Source organism: Mauremys mutica, chromosome 3 (genome assembly GCF_020497125.1).
Source record: "Mauremys mutica isolate MM-2020 ecotype Southern chromosome 3, ASM2049712v1, whole genome shotgun sequence".
NCBI classification, from domain to species: domain Eukaryota; kingdom Metazoa; phylum Chordata; order Testudines; family Geoemydidae; genus Mauremys; species Mauremys mutica.
The window spans coordinates 191074408-191093326 of record NC_059074.1 but is presented as its reverse complement, the minus strand read 5'-3'; the positions used below and the strand labels follow the sequence as shown (position 1 = coordinate 191093326).

The 18919-nt window shown below is 43.0% G+C and overlaps 1 protein-coding gene across 1 annotated transcript; it reads left to right on the top strand.

Annotated features, from left to right (window-relative positions):
* Nucleotides 1–1438: 1438 nt before the first annotated feature.
* Nucleotides 1439–16350, top strand: CCT4 (chaperonin containing TCP1 subunit 4). The gene is made up of 14 exons (XM_045011065.1): nt 1439–1706; nt 3862–3914; nt 5072–5161; nt 5920–6028; nt 8784–8926; nt 11080–11201; nt 11312–11444; nt 12463–12602; nt 12967–13063; nt 13469–13579; nt 14044–14174; nt 14304–14538; nt 15687–15800; nt 16175–16350. The coding sequence occupies exons 1-14, from the start codon at nt 1586–1588 to the stop codon at nt 16187–16189; spliced, it is 1614 nt and encodes a 537-aa protein (XP_044867000.1). The 5' UTR covers nt 1439–1585; the 3' UTR covers nt 16190–16350.
* The last annotated feature ends 2569 nt before the right edge of the window (nt 16351–18919 follow it).

Here is an 18919-nt window from a genome sequence, read left to right as displayed (position 1 = left end):
GTTGTTTGTCTCTGTCTGAGGGATTGGAGTAAATGCAGTTAAGAACATAAGAACATAAGGTTGTACTTTAGAGCTTGGCTGAAGACAGTGGATCGTGTGGTGTGTCTTGGATGGAAGCTAGAGGCATGTAGATAAGTATAGCAGTCAGTAGGTTTCTGCTATAGGGTAGTGTTTATGTGCCCATGGCTTATTAGCACAGTAGTGTTGGAAAGCTTGAAGAACTCAATAGAACAAAGGATGTGTTTCTACCTATGTCAGCTATTTCGCTTATCAGTTTTGTTTGGCTCCCCAAGTATATGTTGGCTCCCCAAGTGTATGCAGCTGTGTTCCCATGTAAGTCTCCAAAGTATTTAGTACAAAGGGTCAACAGATGTATCTTGTGTCCCCTTTAGAATGACAAATGTATCCTCAACAGATGTATCTTGTGTCCCCCACAAAATGATATATGTATCCTGCGTACCCAATTATCCCCTACCAGATACATGTACAGGTTCTGCAGGTCAGCCAACTGACGTAGACGAACGTAGGCTAAGTTGTTTGTTACTGATTATAAAAAGGGCCTGTCCGGGCTTGGGGAGTGTCTCTCTCTTCTGGCACTAGCCGATGAGAACACCCGCTCAGCTGACTGATCAATAAAGGGTGTGGTACTCGTCTTCCTGTCCTCCGTGCCTCCTTGGTGTAATTAGGTAAGCTCCTTTTGGCTAACAGTAGTGTTAAGTGTTTGTGTGGATTGGTCTAGGCTGATGTAGATGGTGGGATGGAAATTGTTGCAATCATGGTGGAATTCCTCAAGGGTTTCTTTTCCATGGGTCCAGATGATGAAGATGTCATCAATGTAGTGCAAGTAGAGTAGGGGCATTAGGGCACGAGAGCTAAGAAACCATTGTTCCAAGTCAGCCATAAAAATGTTGGCATACTGTGGGGCCATGCGGGTACCCATAGCAGTGCCGCTGACTTGAAGGTATAGAGTGTCCCAAAAAGGGAAATAGTTGTGGGTGAGGACAAAGCCGCAAAGTCCAGCCACCAGGTTTGGCATGTAACTAATTCACAAAACTGGAGGGGGTGTTGGGGAAATGCGGGGGGGGGGTGTACAGGGAAATCACTGCACCATGCCCAGGCTGCTTCTGACTCCTGACAGACCCTCCCTCCCAGTCCCGCTCCGCACGGACCAGGCTCGGGCCGCTCCTGAGAGCGCCCCCGCCCACTCCGCACGAGCCGCTCCTTCTGCGGGCAGGGCTGGCAGCCGGCGGACTGTGCTCGCCGCAAGGTAGCGGACTTGGAGCTTCCGTTGCTAGTAGCGAAGCCCCGCCTCCCAAGATGGCCGCTCCAGCCCCACCCCTCCCCTCGCGCAGACATTGCCTCCGGCCCCGGCCGACGAGCACGCGCGGGAGAGGCGGTCCGCAGTGACGTCACGCGCCGCTCCAGCCCAGCCCCTCCCCCCTTTCTCCTGTCGGCCCTGAAGTGCAGAGGCTGAGGCGGCGCGTTCTGGAAGCTTCGCGGCGGGGATCGTTAGTGCGGGCGGGCCAGGCCAGGCCGATCCGTCTCCATCCAGAGCTTAGCAGCAGCGGGGCGCGGAGGAGTCGCCATGCCGGAGAACGCGGGGTCCAGAGCTTTCACGGGCGGCAACGGGGGCCGCAAGCGAAGCGCCTACCAGGACCGGGACAAGCCCGCGCAGATCCGCTTCAGCAACATCTCCGCCGGCAAAGGTGCGGCCTGCCCGGGAGGGGCTGTGGCGGGGCGGGGGTAGGGGAAGAGCGGCCTGGGCCGGGTGGGGCTGTAGCGGGGCAGGGGAGGGAGCGGCTCGGCCTGCGGGGGGCGGGAGGGGGGTTGGCCTGGCGAGGCGAAGGAAGGGGACTGAGGGAATCTTTCTCCCCCAGCTCCGGGCGGAGGCGGGGGAGGGTCTCCGGGGAGCGGCTCGCTCAGACTCGCTCGCTGTCCGTTTCCTCCTCCGGACTCTGTGTGGGGAGTATGAGGATGCGGCAGCTTCTTCCTGAAGTCGCTGATCCCCCCCCCCCCCCTCCTTAGCCCCATAGTCGGGGGGCGGCTCCATCACACGGACCCTGCCCCTCCCCCGCCGGCGGGGCCAGACGCCTTCATTGTGAGCGAGTGGTGGGGCAGTCGGGGCCCTCCGCTGTCAGGCCGGCTCGGCGGTTCCGTTTTGCTCCATCATCGTGTGCGGGTTTCCTGTTCGTGTGGGCCTGACCGCTTCAGGCACAGCCGCTGGGCCAGTTCTGCCCTTTAGTGAACACGGCATGGGCCGTTTCTGTTGGGAAGAGCCGCTTCCCACCCCGCTGGACTTGTTCGGGGTTTGTTCCTTGGTTTTGTTTTTTGCTAGTGTGGGGGTTTTATTTAAACGTAACTGTGTGGCGCCAGGACCAGAGGCTGGTGGGAGGGAAAGGCTATAGGTGGCTATTGACACAAGCCCTGGTCAGAGTACCTGGAGAAAAGGCATTATAACCCACTATCAGATGAGTGAAACCCTTCAGCATTTTTAAGCCTGTGTGTCATGTAATATCATTAGTACCCCCATTGGATTTTAAAATACTTCATACAAATCAAGTGTTGATTGTGTTTATTACATCCCAGGGTCTGGTCTACGCTACAGAGTTTTGTCAGCAAAAGTTATGCCACTTTAATTAAAGCACTTTAATGAAAAGCACTGTTGCATGTCCACACTACCTGCTTGTGTCGACAGAGTGCCACGCTAACAGCTGTGGCATCGACACAGAGAGCAGTGCACCATGGTACCTATCCCACTGCAATTGGCAGCAGGGTGCTTTGGAAAGGATTTGCAATGCCTCTTGGGGCAGGTACAGCTTCACATGATCCCTGTTTCTCAATCCCATGGTTCCAGGGGCGCCCTAGTAGATTGTGAGCTGCTTTTTCAATGGAAGTGTGTAGGGAGAGCAGAGTGGTGTGTCTGAGGCATGGGAGACTGCAGGCTGGCCAACCTGTCCTGGGGGACAGGGACCCCCCTCATCAGCCCCACCTCTGCACAGCTGTCCGAAGCAGCTCCTTCTGCCTGCCTATGGTTCTGATTCCCTTTAAGCTCTTCCACAGCCTCCTCAGCTGCTGGGAGCAACTCTGTGAGCTCTCCCTGCTGAGGAATGTCAAAGCAGCACAGCAGTCTGCCCCATCTCTCCCCCCCCCCCCTTGCTCCTTGCAGCAGCAGTCTGCCTGCCCCTGTGTTACTAGTGCAGGGCAGAACAGGAGCATTTCATGGTAGTGATTTGCTCTTTGTTCCCCAAATGCAGCAGCATGCTCAGCTCTCAGTTACTTCCCAGAGCTTTGAAAGGAGAGGAGCACATGCCTGCAGGGCAGCAAAGATCAAAACAGTGAGCAGAGTGGTCAGGGCAGGCATTGTGGGATACTGGCAGAAGCCAGTTATGTGGACAAAACAAACAGCAGTGTCTACACTAACGCTTTGTCACTTTAACTTTGCGGCAAAAAGTTTTATACTTCTCATTGAGGTGGCTTTAATTTGTTGGCAAGACAGCAGAGTTTTGCCGCCAAAATAGCTTTGTAGTGTGTACACCCCTGTTTTGTAAGCAAAAGGCAGCTTTTGGTGACAAAACTTCGTAGTGTAAACAAGGCCCAGGTGTTAGAATCGACCATGTATTTATGCCATATCAGTAAGTTTTTCAAACTTTTAATAAACTAGTAAGACTTTTAATAAAGTGGAACTAAATGGCTCCATATGAGAGTTTATCAGGGTTGTTTGTCCTTTTCTGTACAGAAGAACTGATTATGTTCAGACTGTTAAAGTTTTTTGTAAATTTTCTTAGCATTTACCAGTTTTAATTTAAAGCTGAATGTCAGTGACTATTGCATAAAAGCATCTCATTTTCACTTCCTCTTCAGCCGTTGCTGATGCTATTAGAACAAGCCTTGGACCAAAAGGAATGGATAAAATGGTAAGCTTTGAGACAAGTGTCTAATTAATTATTTTTAAAACCAATTATAAATACTTAAGCAAATTTCAACGGTTTTTTACAAGAATAGTTTTGTTTTTTTGTATTTGCTAATCATCAAGATAACTTCTAGTTACATGAATATGTATTGATGATTGTTGTTGGAAGAGGCAATACACTGAAACTTTAGTAGTAGTAAGAAGTCCTTTGGTTTAAAGGGAACATCAAATATTTTATGGATCTTAATGTTAAAAAATGTCTTCTGCATCTAAGCTCATAAATAAGGCTACGTTTTAGTCATGGGTATTTTTATTAAAAGTAATGGACAGGTCATAGGCCGTAAACAAAAATTCACGGCCCGTGACCTGTCCATGATTTCTACCATATACCCTGACTAAATCTTTGGGGGGCTGGGCGGGCTCCCTACCGGGCTCCATGCCTCCCCGGAAGGGGCAACAGCCTCTTCGCTCAGCTCCTAGGTGGAGGTGTGACCAGCCAGCTCTTCACGCTGCCTCTGCCCCAAGCAATGGCTCTGCAGCTCCCATTGGCTGGGAACCATGGCCAGTAGGGGTGGTGCCAGCAGGTGGTGGCAGTGCGCAGAGCTGTCTGGCCACACAGGGCTGGCTCCAGCGTTTTTGCTGCGCCAAGTGGCTCCCCCCCCCCCCCCAAGCCAAGATCGGCAGCAGCTATACCGCCACCGCTTCATTCTTCGGCAGCAGGCTCTTCCTTCCGAGAGGGAGTGAGGGACCCACCGCTAAAGAGCTGGACATGCCGCTCCTTCCCATTGGCTGCCCCAAGCACCTGCTTGCTGCTCTGGTGCTTGGAGCTGGCCCTGTGGCCACACTTCCGCCTAGGAGCTGAGGGAGGGGAATGTCGCAGCTTCTGGGGAGCCCCCTAGGTAAGCACTGCCCAGAGCCCACATCTCCCTGTCCCATGCCCCTCCCACACCCAGACTCCTGCTTCTGATGGGGGAGGGGTGGCTGGATACTGCCCCAGCAGTGGCTGGTGCAACTGGCCCAGGGGCTGCCCGAGCTGCTCAGGCAGTCCCCTGTCCAGGTACACCGGCCACTGCAGAAGTCATGAAATCCGTGACCTCCTTGACAAACTGTCAGCCTTAGTTATAAATATGTGGTGGGTTTTTTTTGTTTTTTTTCCCCCAGATTCAAGATGGTAAAGGAGATGTGACAATTACAAATGACGGTGCAACTATTCTGAAACAAATGCAGGTTCTACATCCTGCAGCCAAAATGGTAAGTAATTTTCAGCTTGTAAACCAGTATGTCCCAACCTGGTTGGCAGAAGAATCTAAGGAGGTACCAGATTAATTCAGGATGTTCATGGATCTGAGGAGAGGATAAATGTGGTTCTAGAAAGCTGCAGGGCACTGAAGTACACTGGTGTTGTGGCACTGCAAGTCTGCAATGCACTGAAGTTCTGCCCTAGATGCTCTTTACATGAATCTTGGGGGTGGGGACAGCCTAAAATCCAAACACCAAATAATGGTTTGGGTGTAATGCAATAATTAAGCTTTATGTACTCTGCACAACAGTGGTTTATGGGAGGATTCTTAGATTCTAATTAACTGACAGTAAACTGGGCATCTTTACTCTAATCCTTGTCATAATGTCATGGGTTAAAGTTATACCTTGGGACAAGGAGATGTTGGTAACATTGCCTGTATAAAAGAGCAGTGTTGCTGGTCAGTCAAGAAGCAAGGAATTTCCTGCTGTATGGACCTCACAGGACATTTTATGTTCTGTATTGTTTATACACCAGGTATAAGTGGGCTAAAATATGTATTTGTACCTTTTATAACCATGGGAAAAGATATATGCACAAAATTAAGGAGAACCAATCTGTATATTTAAAGTTAATAAGTAAAACCATTCTTTATACAATCCCCAGTGGAATATTAAATATTTTTCCTTCTTAATTAAGTACCAGTGGTGCATAAAAGTAACTGGTTCCAATAAATCATGTCACACGTTCTCAAACTGTCTTTATTTAGTTGGTTGAGCTGTCCAAGGCACAAGATATTGAGGCTGGTGATGGCACCACATCTGTTGTTGTTATTGCTGGTGCTCTCTTGGATGCCTGTTCCAGACTTCTTCAGAAGGGTACGTTTTACTGCTTGGCTTTAATAAAAGGGGAAAAGGGAAGATGCCTGGAAGAGTTAATTATATATAACTGAATATTAATAAGATTGGTTTTTGGTTAATGAAAGTCCATTAATTGTATAACTTCTTAGTGGTAAAACATTGATTTGAAAAGTAACTCAAAAGAGCTTTGTTTCTGTACTTGCTAATGTCTTATTTCTGGTGGCAATCTCAAATCATTTAGCTTCATGTTTTTGAGCTCGAATCTGCTTTCAGTATTACAGATCAAGTATAGCTATTAAAGGTATTTTGGTATTTCGAATTTTTTATAGATAATGGTTCGTGATGGGTGAAATAGTGTGGTATGAAGAAATTAACCCACAATTTGGAGCTAGGAACTCTTGCTGGGCTTTGAGCAGATCACCTGGTCTTTATTTTTTGTAAAACAGAGATATTTATTTATTATTATCAGGACTGTTGAGAGGATTGATGTTTGTAAAAGGCTTGGAATGTGTGAAGCAGTATAAATTCTTGTGAGGACTAGCAGTTCTGCTGTACCAATCAGTGAGGCTAACAGCATGCCAGCAGCAACCAGATGCTGTGTGAAGAAGCCATTAGGGGCTGAACAGAACAGTTTATATTCCTTGCTTCAACAGATTTTTTTATTTCCCCCCCCCCTTTTTTTTTTAAAGGCTTGCTTTTCAAACAAAAAAAACTTAAATCGAAAAAAGCTTGCCTCAAGTAGGGATTGATCTCTCCCTCTGTATACAGGGCAGTTATGCAGTGCCTCTCTGCCACAACAGTGCTCATGCTGGTCAACTAACAGGGCAGGAGAGCCCTGTCAGCTCTTAACCCTACTATCACAAAAGTATGGTAGGCACATGAGAAGTAGTCCACTGATACTGGTGCTGAACAGTGGAATGGTCTGCAAGGCAAGTCACTTTATTAAATAAGCACATTGGAATTATCAAAGGGGGATACTTATAAGTAGTCACCTATATTAAGGCAGAACTAACTTGTCAGACCTGAAGCGAACCGCATTACTGTCTGAGAGGAAGGATGTAGTTAAAACATTGGACTGGGACTTGAGAGATCTGGGTTCAGTTCCCAGTTTTTGCCATGACTTTGTGTGACCATGGGCAAGTCACTTGAATCTCTTTGTGCGCCAGTTCCACATGTATAAATTGGGGAATGTTGGTACTTCCTTACCTCAGTGGTAAATCCGCTAATGACTATGAAGCACAGGGATACTGTGTTGATGGGAAGGCCATATAAATATCTGATTAGATCAAATATACAAAAAGTACGTGACTCTGTGTATAAATCTATTCAATATAACCTAGCCTAGAATGGTCCTTATTAATGTAGTATCTCTAGTTAATACTTGGATATCTCTTTGTAAAATTTTGACATAAATTTGTGTGCAATACCCAGATAGCTAGGAACAGGGTTATTCAGCACAAACCTGGCCTTTTTGAAAGGTAAGCTTGCAGTAATGTGCTGAATTCCCCTTTGTCCTCTCCTTAATTTCTCAAACAGCAGAATAAATATGTGGCAATATCATTTTTCAAATAAAATTATTCAGTTATCTTGAAACCTTTTGAAACTGGGGAGAAATTACCATAGAATAGTAAAAAGGATCCCAATCAAAATCTGTTTTCAAGCTCGGTAGTATTGAGTTTGCATGTTTAGTGGGCAATTATAGCAGCGATTTCCAACCTTGTCTTACACGCACCCACTCTCCCTTTGTGCTTGACATCTGGAGTTATTACCAGTGTACCCTTACAGCATTCCCTGCAGTTATTGCCTTATCTTGTCAGTTTCTGTCCTCTTCCTTTTTTTCCCTTCTTTTCTTCCTATTTTCACATTCTCATTTTTGTTCATCCTGCCTCATTTCTTGTCCCACCTCCCAAAGGCTCTGCTCTCTTTTCTTCCCTCTTTACTGCTGCCAGCTGCCCATTCTCTCTAAACCTTCTCCCACTGCTGGTGCTAGCCAGCAATACTGTCTGCAGCCTGTCTGTTGCTATAAAAGCAAGAAATACGCTTTACAGGAAGCGTGTGTGTAACACCAGGAGCAGAAGTAGGGGATGTGCAGCTGGTATTGGCAGCCAAAGCAGCTCCTTGTGACAAGGCAAAGGATATTGGGTGCGTCCTAAAGTCGTCTGGGAAACCCCTTTGTAGGTGATGGGGCACCATAAAGAACAACTGTTAAGGTTACTTAGGTCTGAACCCTGTTTTGTTCGTAAAGGTTTTATAAACATAATATGAATATATTTGTTTTCATAACAATCTTAAAACTGATAAATACAGTTTTGTGGGATGTAAGTATTTGGGTTTCAAACACTTCAGGGAGATAATGAGAATTAATAAGTAAAATTGAGATTAGTTCACTTTCATTATTCAAGTAGAGAAAACTACAAATTAAAAAAAACTGTTTCTGTTGAAATGTTAGTTTTAGATAATTTGTCATTATCAGTCCAAAAATCAAAGGGTATTGTAAGAACATAAGAATGGCCCAACTGGGTCAGACCAAAAGTCCATCTAGCCCAGTATCCTGTCTTCTGACAGTGGCCAGTGCCAGGTGCCCCTGAGGGAATGAACAGAACAGGTAACCATCAAGTGATCCATCCCCGTCGCTCATTCCCAGCTTCTGGCAAAAGTTGAAGCTGGGATGAGATTGTAAGTGGAATGAACCAGCTTCTAAAATTTAAAGAAAATCAAATGATAAAGTTAAGTGAACAATTAGTCTGAAAACTTGAATTTAAACTTCTAATAGGAATCCATCCCACCATCATTTCGGAGTCATTCCAGAAAGCTTTGGATAAGAGTACTGAAGTCTTGACCGACATGGGACAGCCAATTGAACTAAGCGACAGAGAAACCTTGCTAAATAGTGCAACTACTTCACTGAATTCAAAGGTAGTAATTATCCAGTTAGTGGGGGTGGGTGGGGGGGGGGGGGTTATTCAGCCTAACGTCTGCGTAAATTAATTGTAATGTGTGTTCATGGGTATTGTTTTACACATTTTCCCACTCTTTGTATGTCATTTGTCCCTTTGTTCTATATTGTTTAGCAAAATGAATTCTCTAGGTGCTACCATAATACAAACAATAAATACCGATCTTTTAAATCCAGTAATTCATCCATTTATTAGCTGAATTCAGATCTTCTTTGAACTAGACTGTTTTATTTGTACTGACTTCTTTTGTGTGGTTTATATTGTTTCATATGTGCCAGATTAATAGGGACAATAGATAATTTCAGTAACTGTTCCTGGTCATCTAGCATGCTGACTTTTCATGATGCTGCAGTTGATTGATGCTGACAGAACAAGGAGTAATGGTCTCAAGTTGCAGTGGGGGAGGTTTAGGTTGGATATTAGGAAAAACTTTTTCACTAGGAGGGTGATGAAGCACTGGAATGGGTTACAGTACCTAGGGAGGTGGTGGAATCTCCTTCCTTAGAGTTTTTTTAAGGTCAGGCTTGACAAAGCCCTGGCTGGGATGAATTAGTTGGGAATTGGTCCTGCATAGAGCAGAAGGTTGGACCAGATGCCCTCCTGAGGGTTCCTTCCAACCCTGATATTCTTTGATTCTATGATTCGCATTTACTCGCAACCTAAAAATTTAACTGAATTTAATCTTAGTCACATTTCACTCCTGAAATTTTTATCTACTGTATTTAGGTAACACCTAAGATTACTAAAACTGAATACAGACTAACATGGCTGCTACACTAAAACTGAAAGAACAGTGAAAAAAATTGTCCCCTCTTTCAGTTGGCTTACTTTGGGCATTTAATGTCATCTTGTGTGTAGTCCATTACACTATTTTCTCTGTTCTTGTGGGTTTTTCATACTGCACTGGGGAGAAACTTTTTTTAAACAGTCATTTTAAGCCTAACTCCCCAAATTGTCAGGGAAAGCTCCCAAAAGCAGCTTACTTCTGTTTCCTAAAAAGATGAGATTTCAAGTTTACTATGTCTTTAAATGCAAAGACTATGAAGACACAATTTTCTTGTAGTTCTATTACACCTTTGAATCATAAGTTTATTTAAAAAATGTTTCCTCCATATCTGAATAATATTGCAGTTGATTACAAGCTTTACCTACTGTATCTGCTCTCTGACCCTGTTTGCAAAATCCATGCTGTTCTTTTCTGTCAAGTTAAATGTTTCCTTATTTGCTTTTTTTAATGGGGGAGGGGAGAGCCAGAGATCATGACATCCCCTGATCAGCACAGAGGAGGGGCCTGCATGCACAGATCTTACCCTTCTATTGTGGAAGTGATGTTGGTTGCCTTTGTGACACTATCCATCTCCTCTGCAGGGTCCCAGGGAGAGCATTCCGACACCAGAATCTATAGAGGAGGAAGGGGTTTGGGAGGGTCCACATTGGGCAGCAGAGGAGATGTATACATGGATCACCTCCCCCGTGGGTCCTGTAGAGTCTATGCAAAAAAGAATAATACGGACCCAGGCTGTACTTTCTTTCTCTAGAAGTCACTGTGCATTGGGGAATTCATTTTAAAGGCAATTCCTTGGGATGACTGAAGACAAACAGAAAAATGTGGGGCAGAGCTCAGAGGTTCCCGTCAATGTTCTGTCTGTGTGCCAGGTCGCAACACCACTCACTCAAATTTGGTCCGGCCACCCCCTCCATGATTGGGGGTGGACAAGCCAAATTCAAGTGCTGTTGCGACCCCATGAGTAAGTGGGAAGGCTTGCTGTACCTCTATAAAGTTTGATGTGCCTACCCCCCGATTGAGAACGACTGTGCTAGGCCTGAGCATAGGTTTTTACCACAGAAGCAATTGTTCTACCTTTTGTTGGTAACCCCGCATGTACGAGTAATACTACAGTAATAAACTACTTATTGGAAGGGAAAATGTGAAGAAATCAGATTTCATTTTCAAACTATATAGGGTTATAAGCACAAAAGAAAAGTAATGAGATTATGAATGGCTTGCTAGTGTAATTTTGAAATTGGTATTTTCTTAATTTTGATTATGCCACTAAGTTGTAAGTGTTCTTCCTCACACTAAGTTTATTTATCTTAATTAAATCCCTTTAGGTTGTATCTCAGTATTCTAGTCTCCTTTCTCCAATGAGTGTGGATGCAGTGATGAAGGTGATTGATCCAACTACAGCTAGCAGTGTAGATCTTAGAGACATTAAAATTGTTAAAAAGCTTGGGTAAGTAGCAGTCCATATCTAGCAATTCTGTTAATTACAGTAACTTGTCCAACTTTTAAAAATTGTTTCCCTAAAACATTAAATTAATGTTTTACTACTCTTGTTTCCAGTGGAACAATTGATGATTGTGAACTGGTTGAAGGGCTAGTCCTCACTCAGAAGCTGGCGAATACTGGTGTAACTAGAGTGGAAAAAGCCAAGATTGGACTCATTCAGTTTTGCTTGTCTGCTCCAAAGACTGATGTGAGTTAGCCTGATCCTGCTGAATTTAATATCTTTGTGCATGGGGATTTACATGTAATTAGACAATGAAGAAAAAAAATACTCCTTAAGGGCTTGTCTACGCTGCAGAAGCCATCGCAGTAATTCTGTTGGCTTTTGGTGTCCACACTGCCCTCCTTCTGCTGGTGGTATGCATCCTCACCACTAGCACTTGCACTGACTGAAGTGGGGCACTGACAGATGTGTGGGACTCACAGCAGGAGCCCCTCACCTACCGGCAGGATGACAATCTGAGCGGTGAGCCTGGCATCAGTTTCATGGTACTCTCTGGCTCAGAGCAGCAGGTCAGGGCTCACAGCTGGAGCTCTATGCTGTGAATTTGAGCCCCGCACAGGGCTCACAGCTCAGGCTGTCACCCCGGGGTGGGTGCTTCAGCTGTGAGCCTGGCACCTGGCTGACAGCTGTGGGAGGGCCAGCTTAGCCCAGTATTGAGCCTGCCGGCAGTGAAATTAACATGCTTGTCAGTTTTGTGTGAGCTCAGCAGCCATGAAACTGACAAGAATGACAGCCAACAGCCCAAGTAAGTTGCGTCACCCTAACTACAGGAACATAAGTGCTATGTCTCATGGAGGTGGAGTTCTGATGTCAGTTAGCAGGCCATTTACTTTGGCGGAAGCAGCATTCTAGTGTAGACACTGGCATAATTACATCAATGTAAACTGCCTTGTGTTAACCTAAATCTAGTGTAGACCAAGCCTAAGTCTGTTATAGTCATACATAACTTTCCTGTTCCACAAATTATATCAGAACCTCATTAGTTTTAAACTTACCATGTAGTAATAAAAGGTTGTAACTTAAAACCACAAGTCCTTGTATTGGAACATTAAAATGTGTATAGATGCAATGGTGTATTCAGTCTTGTTTGCCTTACATCACAACTGCACTGAATTATAGAAACAGCATGAACAACAAGAAATGTACTTCTGAGCTTACATTCAATAATTTTTGAAGACATTTAAATATTTTTCTCTTTTAATAGATGGACAACCAGATCGTTGTTTCTGACTATGCTCAAATGGACAGAGTATTGCGTGAAGAGAGAGCCTACATTCTAAACTTAGTTAAACAAATTAAAAAGGCTGGATGCAATGTGCTGCTCATTCAGAAGTCTATTCTACGGTATGCTAACTGCCTGATAAAATAACACTTCTGTTTCCTAAGTAACTATTAGATTAAAGCATCGGTACTCTTCATAAGCTGAATTGTAACACTAACATCAAAGGAGGAAATTTCAAAAACTGGTTGCTTCTGAAGCCCCTGTACTTTCAGTGAGCATACAGATTCTGTCACACACCCTCTGAACAATAACATACCTTCGACTTCACAATTTTTGTTGTTGTTGTTTTTTATAAGCCAATACTGAAATTCTTCAGTGGATTTTTATTACTATGACACAAATCCTAATTATAACTAATAATCACATGCTAGCACTATTGGTTTTATAGTGTTGTGCATTCACTTTTTGAACTGTCTTTGGTTTTAGGGATGCTCTTAGTGATCTAGCGCTACATTTCTTGAACAAAATGAAGATCATGGTGATTAAAGATATTGAAAGAGAAGACATTGAATTTATATGTAAGGTAAAGAAGTGTTTTGTTTAAATAGCTGTGCTGAAGGATATCTATACCCTGTCACTACTATATAACTTAAATGGATCATAACACCTTGTTTTATTGGAGTGGACTTTGTGAAACACACACACCCTCTCTCCCTTCCTCCCTGTGTGTGTGTACACACACACACACACACACACACACACACACACGCACACACACACACACACACACACACGAATAAACAGGATAAATATCTCCAAAAGACTTAACTATACTCTCATTCCCTTTTATCTCCAAGAAAAATAGCAAATGGTCAGGCTCGGGGCGGGGGGAGTAGGGCATCTATATTAAAGCAGTTATGAACCAACTATAATATATAGAAAAGTACACTAAACTGTATATTTTGCCTATTTTAACTTGTTCCTGTAGACAATTGGAACCAAGCCAGTTGCTCACATTGATCAGTTCATTGCTGATACATTGGGATCTGCTGAATTGGCAGAGGAGGTCAACCTAAATGGTTCTGGGAAGCTAATAAAGGTGAGGAACAGAAATAAACATCTTTCTTTGCTGATTATAAGATAGTAATATAATTTTAAGGGGTGGTACCTCAAAACTTGCCTGTTCTAGAAATGAATGAGAGCTGAAACTTTTAGTTTTTTCTGTAGTATGCAACAGTATTTACTTCTATTATCATTTTGTATTACTGTAGCACAGAGGACCCCTAATCATGGACCCCTCATTGTGCTAAATGCTGCGCAAATGCAAAACAAAAAGACAGTCCCTGTCACCGTAGGCTTACTTGATTGTATTGACTTGGAAAACTTAGTGTGGTTTACCAGAGCTCAATCTCTGTTAGGTAACTGAATGTCAAGTCTCGGGCCTTAATCCAATGTAATTTTCATTCCCTGATAATGGGTAATGCCCCAGATTTTACGTTTCCTTACTACTTTTTGTTTTGGTTTGGGTTTTTTTTTTGGTCCAACTATGTTTTTATGTTATAGATTACAGGCTGTGCAAGCCCTGGAAAAACTGTTACAATTGTGGTACGTGGATCCAACAAACTAGTAATGGAAGAAGCTGAGCGTTCAATTCATGATGCTCTGTGTGTCATACGTTGTTTAGTAAAAAAAAGGTAATGCTTTCTATTATGTAGTGACTTCATATACCAATAATACAGTAAACTGTAACCACTTAAACATTTGTCAAAGGCCACAGCTTGTATTTTTTTAATAGAATTTTACTTTTTTTTGTTTTCCCCCAGAGCTCTAATTGCGGGAGGTGGAGCACCAGAGATCGAATTAGCACTGCGCTTGAATGAGTATGCTCGCACTTTGAGTGGTATGGACTCATACTGTGTCCGTGCATATGGAGATGCAATGGAAGTCATCCCATCTACACTGGCTGAAAATGCAGGCCTTAACCCTATTTCTACTGTAACAGAGCTGAGAAACAGACATGCACAAGGAGAGAAAACAGCAGGCATTAATATCAGAAAGGTAATATACAAAAGGACTATACATCTGTGATGATAAAATTAAAATGTTCAGTTCTTTTTGAGCAAAAATAATTGAGAATAAAGACAGATAAAGGTTGCCCAAGTTGTAGCCCAAAACTGTCCTCCGTCAACCTCCTGTATCATTGCAACATAACAATTGAGCATTTTTATGGTCTGAGACGCCAGATAACCAGTGCTTTTAAAAACTAATTAGAAGAACTGGTTAGAAATCTTTTCAGAATTTTTTTTTGATGGTAAATGCCCTTTTTGCAAAAATTAAATATTTCAGCTGAAAACTTCAGTTTTACTGGAAAAATTGAAATGATGACTTCTAAGTAGATGCCTGGGATCTGCAGGGAGGCCGAGCAACCCAGCTCTCCACCTCCTCTGCAGCCTGGATGCCTCTCTTGTCATCTTTCAGACGGGCAGCCAACAAGTCAAAAAATTCTGTGTTCTCCTGAAATGGAATTTTTCAGAATTTCTGTCCCATGAGAAATTTCACGGTTTTTATTTTTTGTCCTAAATGGGACAATATCTTGTTCCAAAAACATCAGTTTTCCATGGGTTAGAAATTGTATTTTCCAGCCATCTTTGCTAGTTAGCAATTTATTTGTCTGCTAAAAGTCTCAGGTGCACTCAGAAAAGTGTGTGTGGGTGGATGAGTTCCAGACTCTGCCATGACATCCAGTACTTTCAGTAGTTCTCCTTTTTTAAAGCCATAAGAACTAGAGTATTACTTTTTTTTGAAAATAAACATTTTTAGATGCATGAGCACAGGATGTAGCCACCAGGGAAATAGAGCTGGCCTATTTTTTGACACCCTCCCCTTTGCTTCCTTAGTAATTTAGAGTATCTAGCTTCTTGCCTAGGCATTGGACCGGACAGTAGCATTTGGTGGGCATAGTTTCACAAGTATCTGGTGTTGAGTGGATTTCCTGAGTATTGCGACATAAATTTTATACCATAGCATTCCTGCTGGGGACTGAATAGGTTGAAATAAACTGTACATGGCCATCTGCTCATAAAGTGTTTTTTTCTCTTTAAACTATGGTAGGCAGGGGGCTACTGGGGATAATTTACAAGTATGTTTAAATCAGATTTGTGGCATCTGCTTTTATACAAACTGAGGATACAGTTCTGGTTCTGTAGGGTGGAATTTCCAATATCCTGGAGGAGTTAGTGGTCCAGCCTCTGTTGGTGTCTCTCAGTGCCGTGACACTAGCTACAGAAACTGTCCGCAGTATTCTTAAGATTGATGATGTGGTAAGTAATATTTTTGATTATTACTTTCATGTTCTGTTTAATATTATATTAGTGCTGCGAATAAGATATATCCCTTATGTTAAGGATTTGTATTTAAAGTAAATATTTTATGATTATTGTATTTCATACCCTTATATTCCTAGGAGTTATATGCCATTTACATGTAATTCATCAGTCTTCTGATAACTGAAACTATGAAAAATGAAACAATCCTTGTGGGAAAACAGTAACCAAAACCAAGTATTGGTAAATACAGCAGCCAGCTTAAAGTACAGAATACAAAAGGATTAGATATGGAGTGGTATCTTTAAAGTGAGGGATGTTGATAATTGTTTCCCATCCACATGCCTGATTATGTTAACTTGTCTTTGCAGGTGAACACTCGATAAGGTGACTAAAGGAAATGGCAGTACAGGCGAGAGTACCACAGCATAGTTTGGAGTATGGTTTCTTCACAGAATCCCTGTGTCAAGCATTCTGCTAAAACCCACTTACGTTTATGTACTTTTATCAACTTAATTTAATAAAATCTCTGGTTTCAAGAGGCAAACTTTGTTTGTAAATGAAGGTGCAGTATTCTATAACTGAAACTTGGCATTAAAAACTCTCACTAGAGTAGTACTAAAACAAATTAAAATGTTACCACTTTTGCTCTGTATTAAATCATGCACATTCATTCACACTAATCCTATTTCGATAAGTAAGAAATCTTCAGTGCAAGTTGTTAGCTTCTGTAATATCTAGTTTGAAATAATTCTCTTACTATGGAATCTTAGCAGTAACTGCAGTACCTCAGAGCTGTTTTCCTCCAAAGGTTGTCCAAAACAGAGTAATATTTCCTATCTAGAAAGCCTGACAAACACCCATCCTCTTACCCAGGCATTTGCTACAGCCACTAGGGTGCATGGCAAGTATAGGATTGTACTGTGCCCTATAATTTCAAATGTACATTTCTTTCTGCAAATGTCTCTTCATCCATTAATGCCTATATACGAGTGTATTTCCTCTCAGTCCACAGCCCTTCAATAAACTTCATTGTAGTTCAGCTACCTAGGACAATGTCTTCTAGCTTTTAATTGCTAAAGTTTCCTTCATTAACTGCAAATGGAAATACTTACTAGTTGAGATTCTTTAACAGTAAGTTTCAGGGCCACATTCTAGTGTTTGGTCATTAGTTGCCATGGTATCTTAGTAATAAACCTGCCAAACACAGCCTAATACACGATTGAAAAGCTGATCTAATCTTGTAAATACCAATTTAGATATTTTCTAATTTTTCATGTTTTGACCTTATGGAAATATGCTGCCAAAACCAATCCCATACTGACTATACAGGACTTTGCTCAATCTTAGACTTCTTAATATTAAACACCTTTTTTGATGTAGGTGCTCAACAGTTGATAAATATACCAAGCATCAATTCTTGGTTTCTGTAAATTGTTAAACCAGCTTCCATATTTGATAGTTATTAAATGATGGGGGTAGTAATTAGTTACACAAATGGACTATTACCCACATTATTGTAGTGCAGCATGATATAGGAAGATGCTTCTTACTCCTGTGGAATAGCAGCAGTGTATTAACTGGTGTACAATCTCTTCTAAGAAAACAATAATGTAGCTGGATTTTAGTCCTCGCTAATCATTCAGCTGGTCTTTCTATACGTCTCAGTGCTTCCTGCCTGCTGTGGATTAGATATTTTGTGGGATCTGGAGGCACTGGGGTGGAAGGGAGAGGAGTGAGGGCACAGCATGCTTGGTGGAGGGGGAAAGCAGGGGTGGGGCCTTGTGGGGAAGGAGTGGAGTGAGGGTGGAACACTCCCTGGCAGATTAGAAATTCAGCACCTGTGTTCCAGGCCCTGCACCCGCCTAGGGACAGCCCTGGTCCTAGATGTGGAGGATATTAAAAGCATGACTATCTTAGACAGTGTCCTTTTGTAGCTAATTGAAAATGGACTAACATTTTTCAGGTACCACTAGTGCTGTGTTTACTCCTGGGGGAATTCTGTGCCAAAAAAATTAAAAATTCTGTGCACACTATTTTAAAATTCTGCATATTTAATTTGTCAATAACAATATAATCACTCCAGTTTCAATTATTTTGATCATTTATTTCAAAATACCTGTCAATACACACTAGAACAAAAAAGATTCCCCTAAGAATAGAGTTAAAGAAACCCCTATGACAATCCAGTTCCAGTTGCGGGGGCCCTAAGAGTCCAGACACCTGCACCCCTCTCTCCTAGACCCCAGCTGTGGGGTGAGTCCAGACACTCTCAACCCACTGCATCCCCCAGAGCCCATACTTACCCCTTCTCCCCAGCCCCCCGGCCAGCTTTTTTATTGTCCCACTAGGGGAAGTGGTGTGGTGCAGCCCTGCCCTGCGCTTCCTCCCCCTTTTGCCAGAGCTGTCTCCTGCACCCTTTCTTGTTTTCAGGACAATGAGGATCAAGTCAGTAGCCAGAGCATGCAGCCTCTCTATAGCTGTCATGGCCTGCAGAGTCTAGAAGCCCCTAGTGGTGGCCAGTAGCTCTGCAGCCCCAATTCTGCAGGAGAAACATGGAATTCTGCACAAATTCTGCATTGTGCAGTGGTGCAGAATTCCCATAGGAGTATGTGTTTCCAACAATTAGTTTTAAACAACATTCAAATCCACTACTTTTGTTCTTTTTAGGAGCAGCAAAGAGTCTTGTGGCATGAGCTTTCGTGGGTGAATACCCACTTCGTCGGATGCAATCCGATGAAGTGGGCAATCACCCACGAAAGCTCATGCTCCAACACGTCTGTTAGTCTATAAGGTGCCACAAGACTCTTTGCTGCTTTTACAGATTCAGACTAACAGGGCTACCCCTCTGGTTCTTTTTAGGGTATTCTTAATTAGGTTTTTTCCTTGAGTGTTCACTGAGGACTTAAAGGAGCAGGGAGTTTTAGTATACCATTTCTACCTCCAGAGATGAGTTGAAATCCTTGCATGCATCAAGTATAAAACATTTTACTTTAAAAAAATCTTCACAATATCACTGCTCAAGAGGCTGCTACTTTTAGAATAGAATGAGGTACTCCAACTCAGCAGTAAGGGGCTGGTAAAGGTGCAACTAGAACCCTCTACAGCATATTCCT

Excerpts from the sequence above, each read along its gene's own strand:
- CCT4 (XM_045011065.1), top strand. The coding sequence starts at position 1,586 with ATGCCGGAGAACGCGGGGTCCAGAGCTTTCACGGGCGGCAACGGGGGC. Across the intron at positions 1,707-3,861 it reads CAACATCTCCGCCGGCAAAG|CCGTTGCTGATGCTATTAGA; the intron begins GTGCGGCCTGCC and ends CTTCCTCTTCAG. Across the intron at positions 13,580-14,043 it reads GTTCTGGGAAGCTAATAAAG|ATTACAGGCTGTGCAAGCCC; the intron begins GTGAGGAACAGA and ends TTTATGTTATAG.